Source organism: Notothenia coriiceps, unplaced genomic scaffold (assembly GCF_000735185.1).
Source record: "Notothenia coriiceps isolate Sejong01 unplaced genomic scaffold, NC01 NC01_scaffold00037434, whole genome shotgun sequence".
Taxonomy (NCBI): domain Eukaryota; kingdom Metazoa; phylum Chordata; class Actinopteri; order Perciformes; family Nototheniidae; genus Notothenia; species Notothenia coriiceps.
In genome coordinates, this window is record NW_011370135.1 from 84,781 (window position 1) to 104,679 (window position 19,899).

Genomic DNA, 19,899 nt, shown 5'->3' on the forward strand with positions numbered 1-19,899 from the left:
TTTGTGTTATATAAGGCTAAATATGAAAGAACACAGTCCGAATCCATGTTTCAAGCTCCTGCGTTATCAAAGGCTAACAGTAAATACATTCATTTTAGTTTTAAGGGGGTAAAAAAGGTAAATTATAAAGTTGAACGTAAATGTGTTTCCTCAGCATAAATGGAAGAGCATGGTTATCATCATGATTGTAATAATAAAACCTCTCCCTACAACCAAAATCTACACACTGCACATTATTGACTTGCAATATAAACAATGATAATGACTGCTATATACAAAGTATCAACATATTCAGTTATAGTATCACACATAATATCCTTTCAATAGAGGATGCTACAACGCCTATCAAATTGCTAAAGAGTAAAGTATTCTCAGAGAGCCTAAGATTTCTGGGTTAAAAGGTAAGCTTAGTAGGATTTTTAAAAACATTAAGCCCACGTTCTGTGGCCATTGTGAGTTATTTGTACTTTTTAACTTTCTAGTATTGTTTACTAGAAAGGAAACTGTGCTGAAAGAAAATGATTGTGTTATTATACGTGTTCAGCAGGTGAGTACTGCTGACATGTGGAACAGTAAGTCAAATTTTGGTTTGTACTAGACTGTTTCACAGCAATATATCATGAGGCAATCGGACATGAAACTGTTTTCATCACGACTTGTTCTGAACTCAGGGGAAATAAAAATAAAGGAAAGACGAGGCCTCGCTTTAAAGTGTAGCAGGTGAGGCTAGAAAGCCTCGGAAAGATTCAGCTGGTCCCCAAACGACAAAGTTCTGATCCCACTGCTCTGATGCTTCAGCTGAACAAGTCCCAGATATTCAGCATAAGGATGTTACTCTGACTTCGAAAAGTCATTGAGGTACAAGTTCTCCTTGCAGGTGAGAATCTGTGTGTGTGTGTGTGTGTGTTTGTGTATAGTTTCATGAGACCATTAGGAATGGTATTACAGTTCACTTCACTGGTGATTATGTAAAACTGATTTAAAGGGCTTGAAACACATTTAACTTATCACAAGCTTTTCCAAATTCTAAGTTGTTGTTTTGGATTAACAATTATCTTTTTAGTTCCTGAAAAGTTGTATTTATTTGTGCATTTAAAATCTAGATGACCAGTTAAGTCATCATTGTGGAATTTCCCTTTCTGTCTTCTTTATGATGTAATTACATATTCAGAGTATGCCAATACGCCTGTCTATCAATCATCAGTTCCTACAAATCGGGTAGATACTATAACAGTCAATCTAGTTTTAAAACTTTAAAAGATTAAACTGTTTTATGTGTGAAACTGCATCTCCAGGGCTTCTTAGGTCTCTACTGTCCTGTCACCTCAATAACATCGTCATCAGAACTACTGCCGCCGTTCTCCGTACTCTGATGTATGTCGGGTTGGGTGAGAGCTGCCCCCAAAAGGCTGGAAGTTGGGTTGTTGAAATGGGAGAGGAAACTGGATGTGTTAGAGCTGGAGTTGGGCGTTTGAAATCCCCCTGAAAGGAGAGGGCTGGAGAACATCCTGGAGTCAGAGAGCAGCGACTGACTGTAGTTGAGGGGGAAGCCTGACGAGAGCAGGTCGGCCATGTTGGGATTCATCAGGTAGGGAGGCAGAGAACCTGAAGCCAGGGAGGAGGAAGTCGCTGTCGAGGGTGTAGATGACATAGGGATGGTGGCCGAAGCAGAGGAGTAAACGGGAGACATAGAGGAGGACGAGGAGGAGGGGGTGGGCAGGTGTCCGTTCCCTGTGGACGGCTGTCTCAGTAGGTCCGAGCCTGCAGAGGTGAACATGGTCTGTAGGTCAGCCAGGGTTTGTCCTGGAGCCTGAAGGAATGAAGACCCTCCACTACCACCCATTAGAAGAGGGTGATTCATGTGACCCATGTTCCCCAGCAGGGAGGAGGAGTTCAGACCACCGGGGGGGAAACTGAGCCCACTGGAGCCCATGGACAGTCCGGGGTAACGTGATGCAGCAGAAGAAGAGCGTTTGCCTCCTATCGGTGTGTTGCCCTGGCTCTCAGTGCTTCTGCGCTTGCTGCCACGCATCTCTAAAGCGGAGCTCAAGAGGTCTTCACCGAGTTGCCTGCTCAGATCACCGCTCTGGTTGTATTGCGAACTTCCTTCATCACCCGCTGGTAATGCCAACATTTCTGACGGTAACTCATTCCCACTGCCGGCATTGGCATCTCCTGTGGATGAAGTGTAGCGGCTGAGCTCTCTGAGGATCTCCGAGCTCAAGGGAGAGGACGGCCGCCCATCCTCGCTGGGAGAGCCCTGCTGATGATCCGCAGGCGACAAACAGCCGTTACTGAGCGCATTGATATGGGAGCCCTGGATGTCTGTGGGGTGGGGGGGGAGAGAGCAATGCAGCCATGAAATGTCAGGATAGACGTACAGTGTCCTACAGGGTCGTGGAAATAAGATGGTGTAGCCCAATTATATTTATATATTTATTTGCACAGTTAATAGAAACTAATAGCCAAATCATGGGAACAAGTATAAACTCTGATTCCTTTTATTTTTTTCCCTTTAAAATGTCTTATTTGTCATACTTAGGATTTAAACATTAGCTCCGTTTGCATGGTCTGTTTGTGGGGTTAAAGCAAACAATGATGGAAAGGGACTTTTTTTAGCATAATTTAAAAGCTCAACTACTAACACATCCATCTGCTGATAGTAACAAGACAAAATAGGCAGCTACCTTTTAATTGATTTGTATAAGGCCATGTATAGAGCCACAGAAGACAGTATACAACTCTGGTTGTATAGTATTTATCATGGCAAATTAACATTGTGTGAGAACCAAGAATAATAAATATGTGTTTGTACCTCTTGAGGCAGCAGAGCCCCCAACAGCTTGCCTAGTGATTTTTCCAGATCGAATAGCAAAAATCCTTCCATCATTTGTCCTAATGTAGGTACCTGTGTTTTAGAAAATATCAATAGATGGAGTAAATCACTCAAAATATTTTTTTATAAAAAGGAGAAAATGTATTCTTTGTTGCAACTACCTTTTGATCCTCTGATCACATGGATGCTCTCTCCTGCAGAAATTCTAGCTTGAACGTCTGTTGTGCTGTTGGATCCTGGGATTACAATATCTGTAGATTTGGACAAAATGGCCTACATTAGTCACAAAGTCTACAGTCACAAAACATAATTAATGTTTTTTTTTTATCTTTAAATACTAAAAGGTTGTAACATTTGGGAGTTGTTGTGCGATTTAATCATTAACTGAGATTATACATACCAGTTGTGGTGGTAATCCTTTGCACATAAACTCCAGCTTTCTGCAAGAAGTTGACAGGCAGGCTGCCCACAGAGCTGGAGCCAGACATGCCCATGCCGGCCTGGCGGGGCATCATGGGAATTGGGGTTGACTGGATGGGTCTAACACTTGCCACAGGCTTGTCATCCGGCCGCACCATGGCACGCCTGAAAATATGAGGGCTGAATTCATGAGATGCTCACAAACAATTGTGTCCCGTCTAATGGAAATTCATGAGAGAAAGACGATGGACTCACAAAAAGTTACAACCTCAAACATATAAATGTAATGGCGGTTTTATTTTTGGTCGTGTTTTTGCCAGTAAGGATGGCAGACACTCATTTTCAGATTTGAGGTGGATGACTCATATATTTTGGTGGAGGAAAATGTAAATGAACAATGATCCAAAACTCACCAGCCGCGTTGGGTAAATGCCGGTATGTTTGTGAGTGTCTGATCACTCGTTGGGTAATAAGGGGCGTATGAGGGGCGAGAGTAGGGCACAGAGGCTCGTTTCTCATCCTCATAGCTCTTCTTGGCCGCTCTCTTCTCTGCTTTGGTCAGTTTCGACTCTTTCCGGTCCACCAGCAGAGATTCGTGATGAAAAGGTTGCTGAGGAGATACATGGAAATAGGGAAATTCAATTACCGATCATCTGTTGGATCTGATTCTACATAAAATGTTGTTGTACTGTGCAGCCCAAGACCACTGGGCATAAAGTCAACATATACAAAAAAGTCCCACGCAAGGACAATACTTGAGTGAGTTTGAGCTCAGTTATCTCATACCTTCATTTAAACACCAAACCTAAAAAACGGCCTTTCTTGCAGAGTTTGGACTCAAAGGTAAGACCATCATGCAGCTGTACCTTGGAGATGAGGTGTGGGTAAAGCTGACAAGCGTTTTGCATCACAGCTTCAAACTCATCCCCCATGTGATGAGGGCTTTGATCAGGTTCTTCTTCCACAAAATGCAGCAGCGACTCCACTTCCTTACGGGTGAAGTTCAGCACTGGGTTCAGGTCGTCAACCACACGGTCTTTAAACAAACGCAGAAAAACAGCTTCTTAAGACTTGATCATATTTATGTAGATGTTAAATACGGCACACATCAGATCTGCTTGAGTATGTCTTAATAGTGCTTGCATAAGGGACAATAACACAATAAATATCAATATTTGTTTAATAGTTACTAGTGAAATGAAGCCTTCAAATAAAATACCAATAGGTAAAAGTGAAGCTTTCCCGTGTCCATCTTATTGACTGCACTCTAACATGTTATAGCTGGCATTTATAGTTGTTCTGTGTTTTCAGCTTACTATTTTATTCCCCTTCCGCATGAGCCTGACCCTGTGCATTTGTGAAAATGATAATTAAACCCAATTTCTATCAAACAAATGATTCACATGTGTAAAGTTCTCTTACCGGACATGCCCTGTTTGGAGACTTGTCTGTCATAGATCTTTTTCTCCAAGGTGAAATCACAGACGAGGCGGTAAATGAAGCAAGGTTTCCTCTGACCGTAGCGGTACACCCGACACACCGCCTGAGCATCGTGACACGGGTTCCAGGAGGCATCAAACACAACGACACGGTTGGCCCCGATCAGATTTACCCCCAAGCATCCCGCCCTGCAAGGAACAAACCAAATTATTGATTGAACATTTCTGCCAGTGCACAGAGGAAAGGTACACATCTTTAGAAAATAGAAAGCAGGGACATATACCTTGTAGAAAGTAGGAAGACCCATGCTGCGGTGTTCTCTGGGTCATTGAATTGATTTATAAGGCGCTCTCTTTCTGAGGCAGATGTACTCCCATCCAGTCCTGTAGACAGACACACATCATTTCTCAGCACTAAAGCACCTGAGCACACTTTCACTTGCAGTGTATCATGGCATTCTTTACATTGAAAACTTAACATACTGTAAAGCTGGGAGACTTTGAATAATCTTTTATATTGTATTCCTATTAGAGAGGTACTGATTCAGCTTGGCAAAATATTAAAACAAAAACATAAAAAAGGGAATTTACCACTATCCCTTGGGAATTAAAGTACATACAAAAAAAGACGAATTCCAAACAGTTATGTAAAATTGAAAACATATTAATCCTAAACTTGTTTCCAGAGCACAGTATGCCTAGAAAAATGGTGAAATGGGTGAATTTGAGGAATTGCAGCCAGTGTCACTAAATTAATAAAGACACATTTGAATCTTCAGTGGAGATGAGCACACTCCTGCAGGGTTGCTGGTTTGGAAGAGAGAGAGGAGAGAGGGCAGGGATTGGATGACTCACTGTAGTAATTGAGGTTGCGAACCCAGGTTTGCCTCTGGGTGTCAGGGGGGGTGACGCCTGCTGGCATGGGTCTCTTTGCTAAGAACTCCTCAATGACCGTCAGGGTGGACAAACTTTGACTAGAGTACAAAGCAAAAACACATTAGGTGTTAAGAAAATAAAGGGCACTGTATTATGAAATAAGTTAAAGTCATGAAATAACAATTAATCCGTCAGTCAGATGTTTTTAATGACACAGAATTGCTGCATGCACATATGGCTACAAAACAACTTTTCGTTTAACAATTTGGTTTAACTGTGACATTTCTGTTACAAGGAAAATCGTATAAGACGTAGGAGGATTCAAAGATTAATTTCTTACAGTTAGCATAAAGCTCTGAAAGTTACAAATCAGTCTGATTAAGGAGCTGAAATGAAAAGACAGTCAACCTCTCCTCTAAGCTGCTTACTGCTGGATTTGTGTGTAACGCTATGTACGCTGGTCTTACCTGAAGACTAAGATCTTGTCTCTCTTTTGTACGCTTTCCTCAATCAAATGGAAGAGCAGCGTCATCTTGGCAGAATTCTCCAGAAGTCCTGTGCAGTAGTTTGACATTATGCCCTTTGCCTGACACATACAATATGGGGGAAAGAAGAGGCTGTTAAATTAAAAAGAGATTTCAGGGTTGGAGGGATGAAACCCTGCAAAGCCAACAAAGAATACAACACAGCAGAAATATCAGCACAAGTCATATATTGCAACAGTTTTCTATGTGCTTGAGCTTTCAAACAGAGCTGTCAAAACAAGAGGAATCTTTTAGCCGCAGTAATCATTTAGCTAATCTTTACATGGTCTGCCATGACATACCCATTCATATGTGATGACTTGGTTGGCTCTTTCCTGAGAGTGATTGACTAGTGGCAGGGTGTTGTTGACTTTGCTGTTGCTTGAGTCGGCTACTTTGGCTTTGAGGCCAGCACCGGATGCATTGCAACGGGCGTTACTCGCCGAAGTGATGTCGTCCAGGTCCAGGTCCTGCTCGTTGGCCTGATTCTCCTTCTGCAGGGCTTCATAGAGGACGTCTGGGTGATTCCAGATCTGGAGGGATCCAAGTAAAAGAGGAAGGCTTACTTGATGAACCATTAGCACCGTGTTTGTTTGACAACCAAGCAAGTTACAGTTTACGTCGATGTCTGTCTAAAATGTTATACTATCTCATGTATTCCCATGCAAAATGTAAGGCCACAGTGACCTTGACCTTTGACAACCAAAATCTAATCAGTTCATCCTTGAGTTCAATTGGTTTTTCCTCAAGGAATCACTGAGATATGGCGTTCACGACAGAACTGGATTGGCAATTTAGTGTATTTATGGATATAAAAGACAATTCAAGGTATAATATTTTAAGTGTAAAGACTTTTTTTGAACATTGTCCCTCATTGGGCTGGCTCTGCCAAGCAGAGGTTTCTACCAAACAGCAAGGATAACAGTCTCACCTTGCAGCACACACAGAAGGCTTTGAGGGGGTTCAGGCCGAGCCAGCCACTGTTCCCTGCTTCTCGGAAGCGTTTCATGAACTCGTTATACAGCGCCCTCTGAATGGGAGAGAGCCGCACCAACATCACATGCTCCTCCTTGGAGGGGAGCTGGTCTCGGAGCACATCATGACCTCGTCTGTAGCCAAGAAAAGCGCCACATAGAACATTAACAGGTGAGCATCAAACGGGCCACTATACTTTTGTATAAATAAGGTTCAATTTCTTACCTCTGGACAAAACCCTCCAGCAGGCTGTGCAGCACGTGGCTGCGGTAGCGCATCAAGCGTACATCTTGAGGTGTGCTGTCCATGCACTGCCCGTTAAGAATGGGCCGCTCAAACATGTTGCTGAACTCCTGACGTGTTCCCAAAAAGTCGGGCCTAACGAAGTCCACCATGCACCAGTATTCAGTGAGGTTGTTCTGCAATGGGTAACCAGTCAGGACTACTCTGCGCCGGGAGCGGATGTTCTTCAGGGCCTGTGATGTGCTGGCATGGTAGTTTTTAATTCGATGACCCTCGTCACATATGACCACGTCTGGGCCAGGCCGCGCTATGGCCCTTTCAATACCTGAAAAGACAGGGTTTTTAATGGCACACACAGACAACTTTGTTCAGGCCACTGCTTCCCTTTATCCAATGATTTCTGCTGACCTTTCATGAGTTCCTGCTGTCTATCTTCTTCATCCAGGTCGATGATGATTGGTCCTGCTGGCTTCTTTGATTTCCTCTTCTTACCCGTCACAAAACTCTTCTTCATAGATAGCAGGCGGTACATCTCATAACCCATCAGCAACACCCCTCCCTCTCTAGACCAGTCCTCCACAACTTTGGCTCGGGCCATCGTGGTTCTGCAGGTAACACAGTTAGCGTGATTAATATCTCCAATGTTTGACAATTAATGCTTAACCTTACAAAGAACATTGCATGCTACATACTTGTGCTCATCGTTGAGAATGTGGACTCTGAAGGTGCGGCCTGTGATGACTGCAGGGTCAGTGTCCGGGTAAAGAGCTTCTTGTGGTGGGAGCCAGAGGTTAAACTCTGTCAGCCAGTTCTGAAGTGTGTTCACCTTTTACCAAGAAAAAAAAGATGGCTTAAAGGTTATTTTAAATCATAATAACATAGTGAGTTCAGGACATGTGAATGTGTGATCAACAGTATTTATCTTAAGACATTATACACTTTGATTACTCACAGGAACAATGCACAGCACAGTGTGAGCCTCAGTATTCTTCAGTAGGATGTCAGTGAAGGAGATGACCTGCAGTGTCTTGCCCAACCCCATGCTGTGAGCGAGGATGCAGCCAAAGCCACTGCTCGTTTTATACCGCTCCAGGGACTCAATGAGGTTGTCATAGAGAAACCGGATTCCCCCAACCTTAAAAAGGAGAAGACAACTGTTTGAGAAAAAACAGTCTGGATTAGGGGTTTCTGTTACTAGAAACCCCTAATGCAGAAAGCTGCAGCTCATTGAGAACGCCGCTGCTCGAGTCCTGACTAACACTAAGAAAGTGGATCACATCACTCCTGGTCTGAAGTCTTTAAACTGGCTTTCTTTCTGTTAAATAATTGATTTCAAAATACTGTTGCTGGTTTGTAAAGCATTGAATGGTTTAGGCCCAAAATAAATTTCTGACCTCCTGCTAAATTATTAACCATCCAGAACCCTCAGGTCTTCTGGGACTGGTCAGCTTTCTGTCCCCAGAGTCAGAACTAAACATGGAGAAGCAGCGTTAAGTTATTAAGCTCCAAATATCTGGAGCAAACTCCCAGAAACCTGCAGGTCCGCTGCAACTCTTACTACTTTTAAATCCAGGCTAAAGACTTTTCTTTTTGCCGCTGCTTTTAATTGATGTATTCATATATCACACTGCACTGTAACTTTTATTCATGTACCTGTGTTATTCATGGTTTATTATCTTTGCTTTTAAATGAGTGTTTTTAAATGCCGTTTTATAATATGTTTCTGCTGCACTAGTTTTGTAATGCTCTTAATGTCTTTCATTTTTGTAAAGCACTTTGAATTGCCTTGTGTTCAAAGGTGCTATATAAATGAACTTGCCTTGCCTTACTGGGCGTTATTGCTTTGAGAGTTTGAGAAACGACGAGATGGTGGGCATACCTGGTGAGGTTTGACCGCCTTGGCCAGCTGTGGAGCGAGGTAAATGTCTTTCTCCTCTGCAGGGTGACTGATGTTTACCAGCACTTGACCCTGGGCATCAGGCAGATTCAAAACGTCATTGATGTGCGCCCCGCTGCTTTCCTCTGTGGTGCCATCAGCATCCTCATCGGCCGACTCGCTGCTTATCTGCAAGGCGTCTTCATCGCCAGAACTAAGCTCGATTATATCTACATCGTCAAAGGAGATGTGAACACTGTGTGAGAGCATGCTCAATTCTCTTTGTCATGATTGACTTTGAGAAAATAAACATCATTGTTTGACAGAAGTATCATATATTTTACCATCTCTAATGTCAAGTGCAGGCAGCATGGGGTCCTTTATGTCATCCTCATCACCACTGCTGTCCAGACAGATCACATCCTGCTTGCTGAGCAGAGCAGGGACCAAGTGAGATACTTCGTCTAAAATTGAAGCAGTGTCCACTATTGGAAAGATCAGAAGATAACAGGAAACTTCAGGATAAAAAACACAAAACTTGAATCTGAGAATGTGTAGCTTCACTAAAGAGGGATAGTCACCAAGCTGAGCTTCTGGGACAGCTGCTGTAGGGAAGTCCTTTCTCTGCTGCTCCAGACGTTTCCGCCGGTCCATCTCCTCCTGTTGGGCAGCCTTGGTCCCAGCCTCCAACTGATCCTCATTCAGCATCTTTCTGTTAGCATAAGGAACATTTTCAGTATAAATAGCTACATAATGTAATATACCAGAGGCGAAAAACCCCAACAGATCAACGTACCTGATATTCTTCCTCATGTGTACGGGCTTCGATAGCTTTGAAAGTTTGGAGCCTTTTGAGGACTTGGAAGATTTGGATGATTTTGAGGATTTATGTTTCTTTGTTTTGCTGGAAGCTGGCTTGCTCTTGCTTGGGTTTTCTGGGCCTGTCGGAGGCGGAGAGCTAGAGGCAGGTCTGGAGGAGGGTCTGGGGGAGGTTGGGGACGCGGGCTGGGACGGAGGCTCGGGGGACGGCTCTCCGGAGGTAGCTGAAGGGGAGTCCCTGCCATCCTGAGTGGCTTCCGTCCTGCTCTGTGAACTCCCAGGCCGTTCTAGAGACAGAAAATAGACAGTATTTCAGTTGATGTCTTCAAAGACTAACAACAAGCACAAGTGTATTTTCTGTCCTGTATGTGATTACATTAGGTTGTGTACAGGGTTTTTCTTTGGCAGAAAAGAGGGGTGAAATCGTTTTATCCAAAAAGTTCTCTCTGCTCGTTGGATTGGTTTTCTATGACAACAATATCTTGACAACATATACACACTTTAAACGTCATCGTGTGATAGACTAGCATTGCTGCGTTTAAAATGTTTTATGGTCACTCACCGACACCATCATCATCTTCATCGTCTCCATCATTGTCATCCTCATCGTCCTCCAGGTCTTCATTGTCCTCCTCTTCCTCGTTGTCCAAATACTCCAATTCACTGTTAAGGCTGGGCTCCAGGTCACTTTCTGAAACTGCCTCTTCAGACATGGTGTCTTACTAGGCTCTCAAAATATTACTTGCACACCTTCATTAGGTGCCCTAAGAAAAAGAAAAAAACCATCTCATCATAACGTAGGATTCATGTAGTTTCATTGTCAATCAACAATTCAATTTGCCAATGATAATTTCAGTCAATCCACTAATCGATTAACAATTATTCTTTAGCAACAAGACTACAAAAAAGGTCCCAATATTTAGAAATGGTCAGATATGCAATGTATGCTTTATGGTAAACACTAGCTTACTTATTATTTGTATACGGGAAGGAAAGCACCATAGAGTCATACAAATGTGGCAGAGTGAAATATCAGTTACTATTGCCAGTTCATGATGAAATAAAAACAAAGCCAAAAATAAACATAACTCATTTGTATATATGGAGTGAAACAAAGTATCGTACATATGAAATAAATATGTACACGGATGATATGCATGTACAGTATGTGTTCCATCTAAACTTGTAATCAAGCAAGATACATAAAGACATAGTAAAAAAACAAACAGTCAAGCACAAATACTTGTAATTAAACACTTATTTTCTCTAGGAGTAGGTCATAAGGGATTGAGACTCTAAATATCATAGATGGATAGACATGGTGAGACATAATATCCGTCAGCAAAATACATCATAAAAATGTTCACATGGTATTAAAGTAAATCCCTTGTGTGGTATTTAAAAATAAGGCTACTTTAATAAGGCTCCTACTGTCCTCATAGTATGTTTACATTAGCATATGTCAAACACTGAATGTCATACATCTGAATTCACAGTACAGGAATAATTGCGTATGTGATCTTATGAATAGCGTGCAATGTTTAAGTGACCCATAGAAGAGATTTCACCCAAAGGGTTTTGAGCTGAGGATGAATGCAGCTAGCACGAAGCTACCTCTGCAGCATATCCATTGTATCATGTTGATTGTGAATTGACATACTCCAAGCATCCATCGTGGATTGGCGTGAGGAGCTAACTAACCCAATGCATATACATATTAATGATAGTCAGACACAGTGAGCACAACAATATGCTAGCTAATTGCATAACAATAAAGGCTAATTCAAACGCTAATAAACACGTTATTGGTGAACAGTTCACTGTTCACCAATAACAGTGGCAGCAAAACAGGGAGGCTGGTAGTAACTTGGGCAGGGGAAAAAAACAGCTTTCCTTGCAAAAATGACTGTTTTGTGGGCTGTCTTAGAAAGATAACAATCTTATTGTGTAGGGATAACGGTAGCGGTGCTAATGCTAGCCTGAAATACAACAAGGCTTTCCCTGTCGGCTAGGTAGGAAGCGCCAGCTGAACACAAACATCGGTCCGCTGAGGATCTTACCGTGCATGCGGCTGCGCTGCGCTTCTCCAGAAACCTCGCTGTTCAGACAACCACAGACCGATTTAATCCCACAGAACCTATTTAAATGAAATCAACTGATAAACGTTGCTAATTTCCAATTTGTTCCAGTGTAACCAACACTACTGTTCCCGTAGAGGTAGCTCCAACTAAGGTTCCGGGAGTTAAAAAGCCCGATGAAGAACACGGTGTGCTATTACTATTTAACATTCCTAAATAATCCATCATTGCAAAACATTTGACTAACTGTCTCACTATTTTAGCCACATTTTACATTGATAGAATACTTTCTTATATTACATTTAAAAAACAGCACAAACTATCTTTAAAAACACAAAACATTCTGAACATCTGAAAACATTTTTTTTTACAAAATAACCTGATTTTCTGTGTTGTTTTTATTTTATTTTTTTTACTATTTTCTAATATAAATGAGAAAACAGCGTGTTTATTTGTTATTGTGTATGCCCTGACACCAATCCCCGACACTAAATCGTGATTTGATGAATAACTAAAAACATATCTCATCGTTTAACCTACTTTTAATATTTGTGTACACCATTCATTGTTAAAAATAATGTTCCGATGTTATCAGTTTTGTAGTTCTGACTACAGGAAGTTGCAGGGGGGCTGTGTTGTGTGTGACTCCCGTCGTTTCTTGATGACGTAGATTGTAGGCGGCCAATTCTGTCTATTGTGTTTATCTTGAGCTCCACAGTTGTCTCGTGAATGGATACCGGATTATCGTTTAAGGTTGTTATTACCCCTCTCTCGGACATGGACTGGAAAACATCGTAAATAATAGTCTGCTGTGCACACAGAGGAAGATGAACAAAGGCTGGCTGGAGCTGGAGAGTGATCCAGGTGAGACAGCTCGAAACACAGCTAGCTGTCGTTAGCTTCAACACTAAACCAGAGGGACACTTCAGCTTCTTCAACAGCTTCACTGACATTAGAGAACAACTTAAAATGCATTACAAGCTTAAAACATAGTAAAATAAAAGATGTTTGTGTATTGTGTTGTGCATGTTGCTTCACTTTATTGACTTTCCAAAGGATAAATATGAGGAGCAAGTTAACGTTATGAGAACAAATATTAAACTTCACCTTTTATTCGTTTTTGGGGGTTATTCTATGTGACTGAATCCAAATCATTTTCGACTTGTTATTAGAAATCTTTAAGCATTTTGTTTAACCATTTTGTTTCACCATTTTAAGCCATTTTGGTCTACAAAGGGATCCTTAACATTAATATCCAGATAATACAGTATATAATATGTACACATGACTAAATATGTATATGTTCATTTTAATTCATTTCTTATTTTATAGTTATTTACCATTTTTGATTTTATCCTTACTTTTATTAATCTGTGTGAATCTGTGCTGTCCTGTTTTTCAATCGTACCCTGTTGCTGTTAAACTACTGAATTTCCCCACGGGGATTAGTAAAAGTCCATCTTATCTTATCTTATCTTAAAATAAAACAAGTGCACATACGCAGACAAAAGCCTCAATACATACATTACATGTGCACTGTCATGAACGAAGCCATATTCATTATATGAATATATATATTGTCTTGAAGATAAGTAAGACAAATCCACAACAAGATAAAAGAAGATAATGGATCTAGAGTTATTTAACTGGGCAGGTTGTTCCAATCAGATGGAGATTCACATTTTAGGGCTTGTTACCCAGTGTCTTTAGAAATGTCTATTAAACACAGAAAAAGGAGGAAAGTGCCTTAGCTTAGACTAAGACTACACGATTACCTATATGTTTTATGTAAGACGGATCGTCAAAGAAAATGCATTAAAAGAAAAAATACTTTACATTTGTTTTACTCTAAAATAAACAATACAATGTTTTTTTTGATTTCAGGACTCTTCACTTTGCTGGTTGAAGATTTTGGTGAGTAGCTCATTTACAGTAGCCGGATATCTTATGTCGCTTTCATGTGAATAGTCATGTTTACAAGAACTAGTTCCATTCAAGGGGCTATTCAATCCAATTCAAAGGTTTCCCTTTGTGTGGTTGTTTGTGTTTTCCAGGGGTCAAGGGTGTCCAAGTAGAGGAAATCTATGATCTGCAAAGCAAGTGTCCAAGGTATGTTTTCTGTTACCAATCCGTTCTATTCAAATAGGTTTGGTGAAGAGCAACGATTGACAAAAACTGTCCACAGACAGAAAGAGAGACACAAATATAAAAATCTGACATGTAGACATGTGGCTATTCCAAGTTTCATGTCTTGATTTAAACAGCGTTTATCTTCGGACTGTAGCAACACCATGTGAAACGTTTTTTATTTCTTGCAGTCCTGTCTATGGCTTCATCTTCTTGTTCAAGTGGATTGAGGAACGTCGATCCAGGAGGAAAGTTAACACTTTGGTGGATGAGACCTCTGTCATTGACGAGGACATTGTGAATGATATGTTCTTTGCTCACCAGGTAAGTGTTTCCGTGATCATACATGTTGGTAGTTCCTGTTGTTTTTCCTGGTATATGAAGTCTTCTTATTAGTGAGCCACTGGCCTGTATTTGAAATCCTAAAATCTTCAGTATTAGTTCTGCCAATTAAGTAAATGCAAGTAGGGATGTCCCGATCACCTTTTTTTGCTCCCGATCCGATTCCGATCATTTGATTTTGACAATTTGCCGATACAGATTTTTCCCGATCCGATCTTTATGCAATGCATTAAGAGAAAAAAAAAGAAAAAAAGCATTCAAGTTGTCCCTTAAGGTTATTTTTTTAATTTAAATTGGATATTCTATCCAACATGGATATAGCTTCTTTCTTTCACAGCAGCATTGGATCAGTTCAGTTGTGCAGCATTGGATCAAAACAAAATAAAGCTTTCAGTACTCGTTAGCTTACTGCTACAATTAGACACTGCACCCTGCCCACTCTGTTGCCAGATTTGAGAGAAATAAGCAACCAGGTCTATGAAAACAAGCCCCAAAGAAGCAACACATACATGATGTTCTGTCATTTGAAACCAAAAATAAGGCCTCAGAATGACTTTAAGACTTGAACATGGTCATTTTTGTTTTGTAACATTGAATACAAAATTTAAAAAAAAGTATTTATAATAAAAAAAAAATCCCGATCCCCGATTTTTTTCCTCCCGATTCCGATCTTTTGAAAATCACGTGATCGGCTCCGATCCCCGATCACGTGATTGGATCGGGACATCTCTAAATGCAAGTATTATTTTAATAAATCATATGAACATTTTTCTTCAATTTTTGTAGCCGGTTGATCAAGGTTCTTTTGTGAGTTAGGACAAATGTGGAGACAATTGTTATGTAATGTATAACATGTCATAAGTAAATCAAATGTAATGAATGCACAGTGGGATCAAACATCCAAAGTACTGCTAAGACATCCAGGAATTCACAACCCTAACCTATAACGTCATTGATTGTAGCAATGCCCTGTCTCATTGTTAATTACATGCATATTCTTAATTTGACTATTGTTTATTCTTGTCTTTTTTTGTCTAGCTGATACCAAATTCATGTGCCACCCACGCTTTGTTGAGCGTGCTTCTGAACTGCAGTGGCGTTGAGCTCGGCACCACCATTAGTCGCATGAAGGCTTTCACCAAAGGCTTTAGTCCAGAGGTAAGATGTTTCTCACGCCCACTCATAAACAGTATCTGTTATGTTAAGTGTCATTTCATGTGGTGCTTTATATTTAGAGCTTTCAGCTCTCGGATTTGTTTTGGATTTTACTGTTATTCCTAAAAGTAAGTTGACAAACCACAACTTAATATACAGTATTATAGGAACAGAGTCAATTCTATGACCAAAAATATCTTGTTAAATACATTTACCTAGTTTCTGAATCTCTCAACAATTTAAATCACTCTTGTTAAAATATTCCTTCTTTCTCAATTTCAAAGGTCTTGACTGGCATGACCGTTTTTCAACTTTTGCTCTCTCCACCTCTTCTTCCTACTCTCCTACTGTCATGTTTAACTTTATATTTCTTTTTGCAGAGTAAAGGCTACGCAATTGGAAATGCCCCAGAGCTTGCCAGAGCACATAACAGCCATGCCAGGTAGGTCAGGTCTCAGTCAGAGGTTCCTTTTGAAATGTTCAGGTGTCGCTGATTGTGTGAGAGAGAAAAATGGCCTGTGATTGGTCTACCATACTGTGGAAGATGTGTCAGTTTCTTAAGCTCTCTTTCTGTGTTTCTATGGAGACCGGAGCCCAGGCACTTACCGGAGAAACAGAATGGGATCAGTGCAGTGCGGACCATGGAGGCCTTCCACTTCGTTAGCTATGTGCCCATCAAAGACCGCCTCTTTGAGCTTGATGGACTAAAAGCTTACCCCATTGATCACGGTGAGAGTAAACAGTGACAGAAATACAGAAGTCCTGTTCTTTTCACACTGATTTAAAGCAGTTTAGCTGCAGTGGAACCACTGAATGTTGTATTAAAAGGTATGCATATGGTTTAAACAGAATTTCCTAGAATAATTTGTCCGATTAATTCTCTAAAAAAAGTATTTACTTCACTTATTTTTGTTTTATCATAATTTAAACCACGTCAGTATCCAAAAAATAAGGACTAATTCCTCACTGGATAAAACAGCTTTATGACAAATCTGCTATAAAATATGTTAATACATTTAATGTTTGGGATTTTGCTTCCTAAAGTTAGTATAATATTTCTCTCTGTTGTAGGGCCCTGGGGAGAGGAGGAGGAATGGACCGATAAAGCTCGGCGGGTCATCATGGAGAGGATTGGACTGGCCACTGCCGGGTGAGTCCAGAGCCCGTTAGCCGAGCAGTGATTATTCACCTTCTACACACACCTCCAGGGCTTCATTCTCATGCTGCTGCTCTGCTCTTTCTCAGTGAGCCGTACCATGACATTCGCTTCAACCTGATGGCAGTGGTGCCTGACCGCAGGATGAAGTACGAGTCCAAACTTGAAATTCTTAAGAGGAATCGACAGACTGTTCTGGAGGGTCTGCAGAAGGTCAGGGACTGCTGCAAGTCTCATCAGAGGCTAACATGAATAAACTTGGATGTATTGTTATAACCTCTGCTTTAGCATGTCGTATTTGACACTTTTTTTAAAGTCCTAATTTAATGTTCCTAATATTCTTTGTCTTTGTCCAAGTGATACTCTGTAAAGGCGGTATGTGGGCTAGCAGGAGCTCCTCTGTCATGTCTACTGACCTTGTTGAATATGTTTAAAATGTATTTCGTATGTTGTCTTCAGATGATCCGGCTCAATCAGCCTGATCTTGCACAAGACAAGAAGCAGCAGGACGACGATGGCACCGCTGCGATCAAGAAAGAGTCAGATGCAGAGCCAGTAACATCCCAGGGGGCTGATCCGGGTACTTATATCCGCTTTATTCCCCGAGTGTTTGTTAAAGCACATCTTGTAAATGGTGTAGGGGCTCATTATAAACATTCAACTGTAAAACAATTACCCTCATTTTAGATTCAGTTAATGAGTCTGGAGCTCGGTCTAAAGATGCTGCTAACCCTTCAGGAACCGCTAAGGTCATGGGTAAACCTGCAGCCCCCTCAGGAGGAGGGGTCACCAGTCCCAACCCCGTCGCTCAGCGGCTGCCGGCCTTCCTGGACAACCACAACTATGCCAAGTCTCCAATGCAGGTGAGAGGACGGGAGCATCGTATACGATACGATAATACTTTAATGGTCAGATAAAGTCTGAAATGTGACCTGCATCACAGCAGCTCCATGTGTAACATCAACATGGACAAATATCAAGACACAATACATGACTTTTTTTTTTAACATAACAGCACAATCACTGAGAGAAAACATGCTCAAAGACCCTTTAGCGTGCATTTGCTCTGTATTTACTGTGAGGGTTGACTGATGCACAAAGGATGCTTCAGTCTGACTTTATTGTATGGCGGGACCCCGTATCTCCGATTCAAAGGTAGCAGTTCATATTCGCTGTTCAGAACATGGTTTGGGTCAGAGATGATGTTGCTGGACAGCCTTATTAGGTTGTTATGATAGGCTGAGTCCTAAAGTCTCTGACGGGGTTAACCAACAATCTTTGAGCAGGTTTGTAACTGGTGTTGTTCACTTTCTCCACCAATATAGGCCTCTAAAGATCTTTTTCAGACGCTTTGGTCCTAATGTGCACTTAGGGTTTCAGAGCTGCAACTAATGATTATTTTCATCATCAGTTATAATACCAATTATCTTTCTCATTATTGCTGCTTCACAAGATCCGGAAAATAGGGGAGACAAATGTTCATCATAAGTCCCCAGAGTATTCATTCGGTTTTGCTTTGAAATTAATTAGATTTTGGAATAGTTGCTGATTATTTATCTTTTGATTTCCCCAATTTACTAAATATTTTTAGCTCTTGTTGAGTGCTGGACCAACAGCAGTTTTTTTTAAAAATATGTATTTCACATTGCCCTGTATCATTTCTAAAGAAAAATACATGATTTAAATATTTGCATTTTATTACATTACATGTCACTTGTTAGACGCTTTTACCCAAAGCGACTTACATGCACTTAATACAGTGGGCAATCCCTACAGGAGTGAAGTGTCTTTCCCAAGCACACAACGACATGGGGATTGAACCAGTAACCCCCTTGATCTGAAGACCAGTGCACTAAGCCACTGAGCCATACACTCCTCCTGAGATCTTTCTAGTCTTGTCAAGACAACTCAATGGAATGTATCGAGGCTTTAATGTTCACAGCATACGACACCCTATCTCCGCTCGCTATAACAGGCAGGTGTTACATTGTTATGTGAGAAGATTACTATTCCACACTCCGAACAGCTCCGGAAGTCACACATTTCTTTCTGTCTCTCAGATCTGACCTAGGGACAGTCACTGCGTGTGTTGCTTCTCTCACTTCTGTATGAATAAAGAATGATTCTCCCTATCCAGCTTTCTGAGGCTCAATCACTCTCCATTGCTCATTAAAGTTACAAGTTAAGTTAAAGCCTTTTATTGTCATTGCAGTGTTTCCCCTAGGTGTACTGCCCTGGGGGGGTGCTGCCTGAGCGGGGGNAGTCAGAGGTTAAGAGCCACATTTTGTCTATGTTACTGCAAAGAGCCACATCAAACACACAGTCACTGATACTGCTTGTTTCAGTTTTTTGTTTTCTGGAGACAAGATTTCAACCACGTCACTGATGCATTTTTGTGGCATTGGGATATATGTTTTTTAAATCCTCTGGAGCAGAGAGAGGAGCTGTGGATTATTGTTATTGATTAATGCATCAGTGTTTCTTAGGGTCAAAAACACTAAACTCACAACTTAAAATGAAAGCGTTTAGTTTATTTACCGTAATTTTCGGACTATAAGCCGCGCCTTTTTCCCTATTTTTCGACGCTGCGGCTTATATAACGGTGCTGCTAATCTATGGATTTTACAGCTAACGGCCAACACCTTTAACTCTATGAGCTCTATGGCCGGTCCGCGGACCCCCACCTTTAAGCGGCGGGTTCCAGCAGGAAAAGCTGGAGGCCGGAAAAGAGTGAGACAGGTAGCGCGCAAAAGTAAAAGTGGAACCGAGAGTGGTATGCCGCTGCTGCGGCTTATATTCAGGTGCGGCTTATAGTCCGAAAATTACGGTAATAAAAGAGCACATGTTCAATGTGAAAAGTGACAGTAGTTATAGATAGGGATGTCCCGATCACCTTTTTTTGCTCCCGATCCGATTCCGATCATTTGATTTTGACAATTTGCCGATACCGATTTTTCCCGATCCGATCTTTATGCAATGCATTAAGAGGAAAAAAAGCATTCAAGGTGTCCCTTAAGGTTATTTTTTTATTTA

General features: G+C 41.2%; 2 protein-coding genes across 2 annotated transcripts in view; one reads left to right on the forward strand and one right to left on the reverse strand.

Moving 5' to 3' along the window:
- Positions 1–195: 195 nt before the first annotated feature.
- rad54l2 (RAD54 like 2) lies at positions 196–12,201 on the reverse strand. Its single transcript, XM_010796999.1, has 22 exons — positions 12,069–12,201; positions 10,571–10,772; positions 9,986–10,295; positions 9,771–9,901; positions 9,534–9,674; positions 9,193–9,419; positions 8,266–8,448; positions 8,006–8,139; positions 7,722–7,918; positions 7,296–7,638; positions 7,027–7,204; positions 6,398–6,628; positions 6,039–6,157; positions 5,551–5,669; positions 4,980–5,079; positions 4,679–4,884; positions 4,123–4,292; positions 3,670–3,866; positions 3,237–3,421; positions 2,998–3,087; positions 2,816–2,908; positions 196–2,325 (listed from the first exon to the last, which is right to left on the reverse strand). Exons 2-22 carry the CDS (start codon positions 10,719–10,721, stop codon positions 1,310–1,312), a joined length of 4,521 nt encoding a protein of 1,506 aa, XP_010795301.1. The 5' UTR covers positions 10,722–10,772; positions 12,069–12,201; the 3' UTR covers positions 196–1,309.
- A 571-nt stretch (positions 12,202–12,772) lies between these two features.
- Positions 12,773–19,899, forward strand: part of bap1 (BRCA1 associated deubiquitinase 1) — an 11,592-nt gene continuing 4,465 nt past the window's right edge. Inside the window, exons 1-11 of the mRNA XM_010797000.1 lie at positions 12,773–12,950; positions 13,971–14,000; positions 14,141–14,195; positions 14,405–14,537; positions 15,594–15,713; positions 16,091–16,152; positions 16,297–16,439; positions 16,782–16,860; positions 16,956–17,079; positions 17,326–17,446; positions 17,554–17,743. Coding sequence (XP_010795302.1) covers positions 12,914–12,950; positions 13,971–14,000; positions 14,141–14,195; positions 14,405–14,537; positions 15,594–15,713; positions 16,091–16,152; positions 16,297–16,439; positions 16,782–16,860; positions 16,956–17,079; positions 17,326–17,446; positions 17,554–17,743 — 1,094 coding nt within the window. The 5' untranslated portion in view covers positions 12,773–12,913. The remainder of the gene's footprint in view (positions 12,951–13,970; positions 14,001–14,140; positions 14,196–14,404; positions 14,538–15,593; positions 15,714–16,090; positions 16,153–16,296; positions 16,440–16,781; positions 16,861–16,955; positions 17,080–17,325; positions 17,447–17,553; positions 17,744–19,899) is intronic.

Bases quoted from the DNA above. Each gene is read 5' to 3' on its own strand.
- rad54l2 (XM_010796999.1), bottom strand. From the start codon at position 10,721: ATGTCTGAAGAGGCAGTTTCAGAAAGTGACCTGGAGCCCAGCCTTAAC. The intron at 8,140-8,265 runs GTGAGTAATCAA...TCTTGGTAAAAG, and splicing joins CTGTGCTGTGCATTGTTCCT to GTGAACACACTTCAGAACTG. The intron at 2,909-2,997 runs GTAGTTGCAACA...TCTAAAACACAG, and splicing joins TGTGATCAGAGGATCAAAAG to GTACCTACATTAGGACAAAT.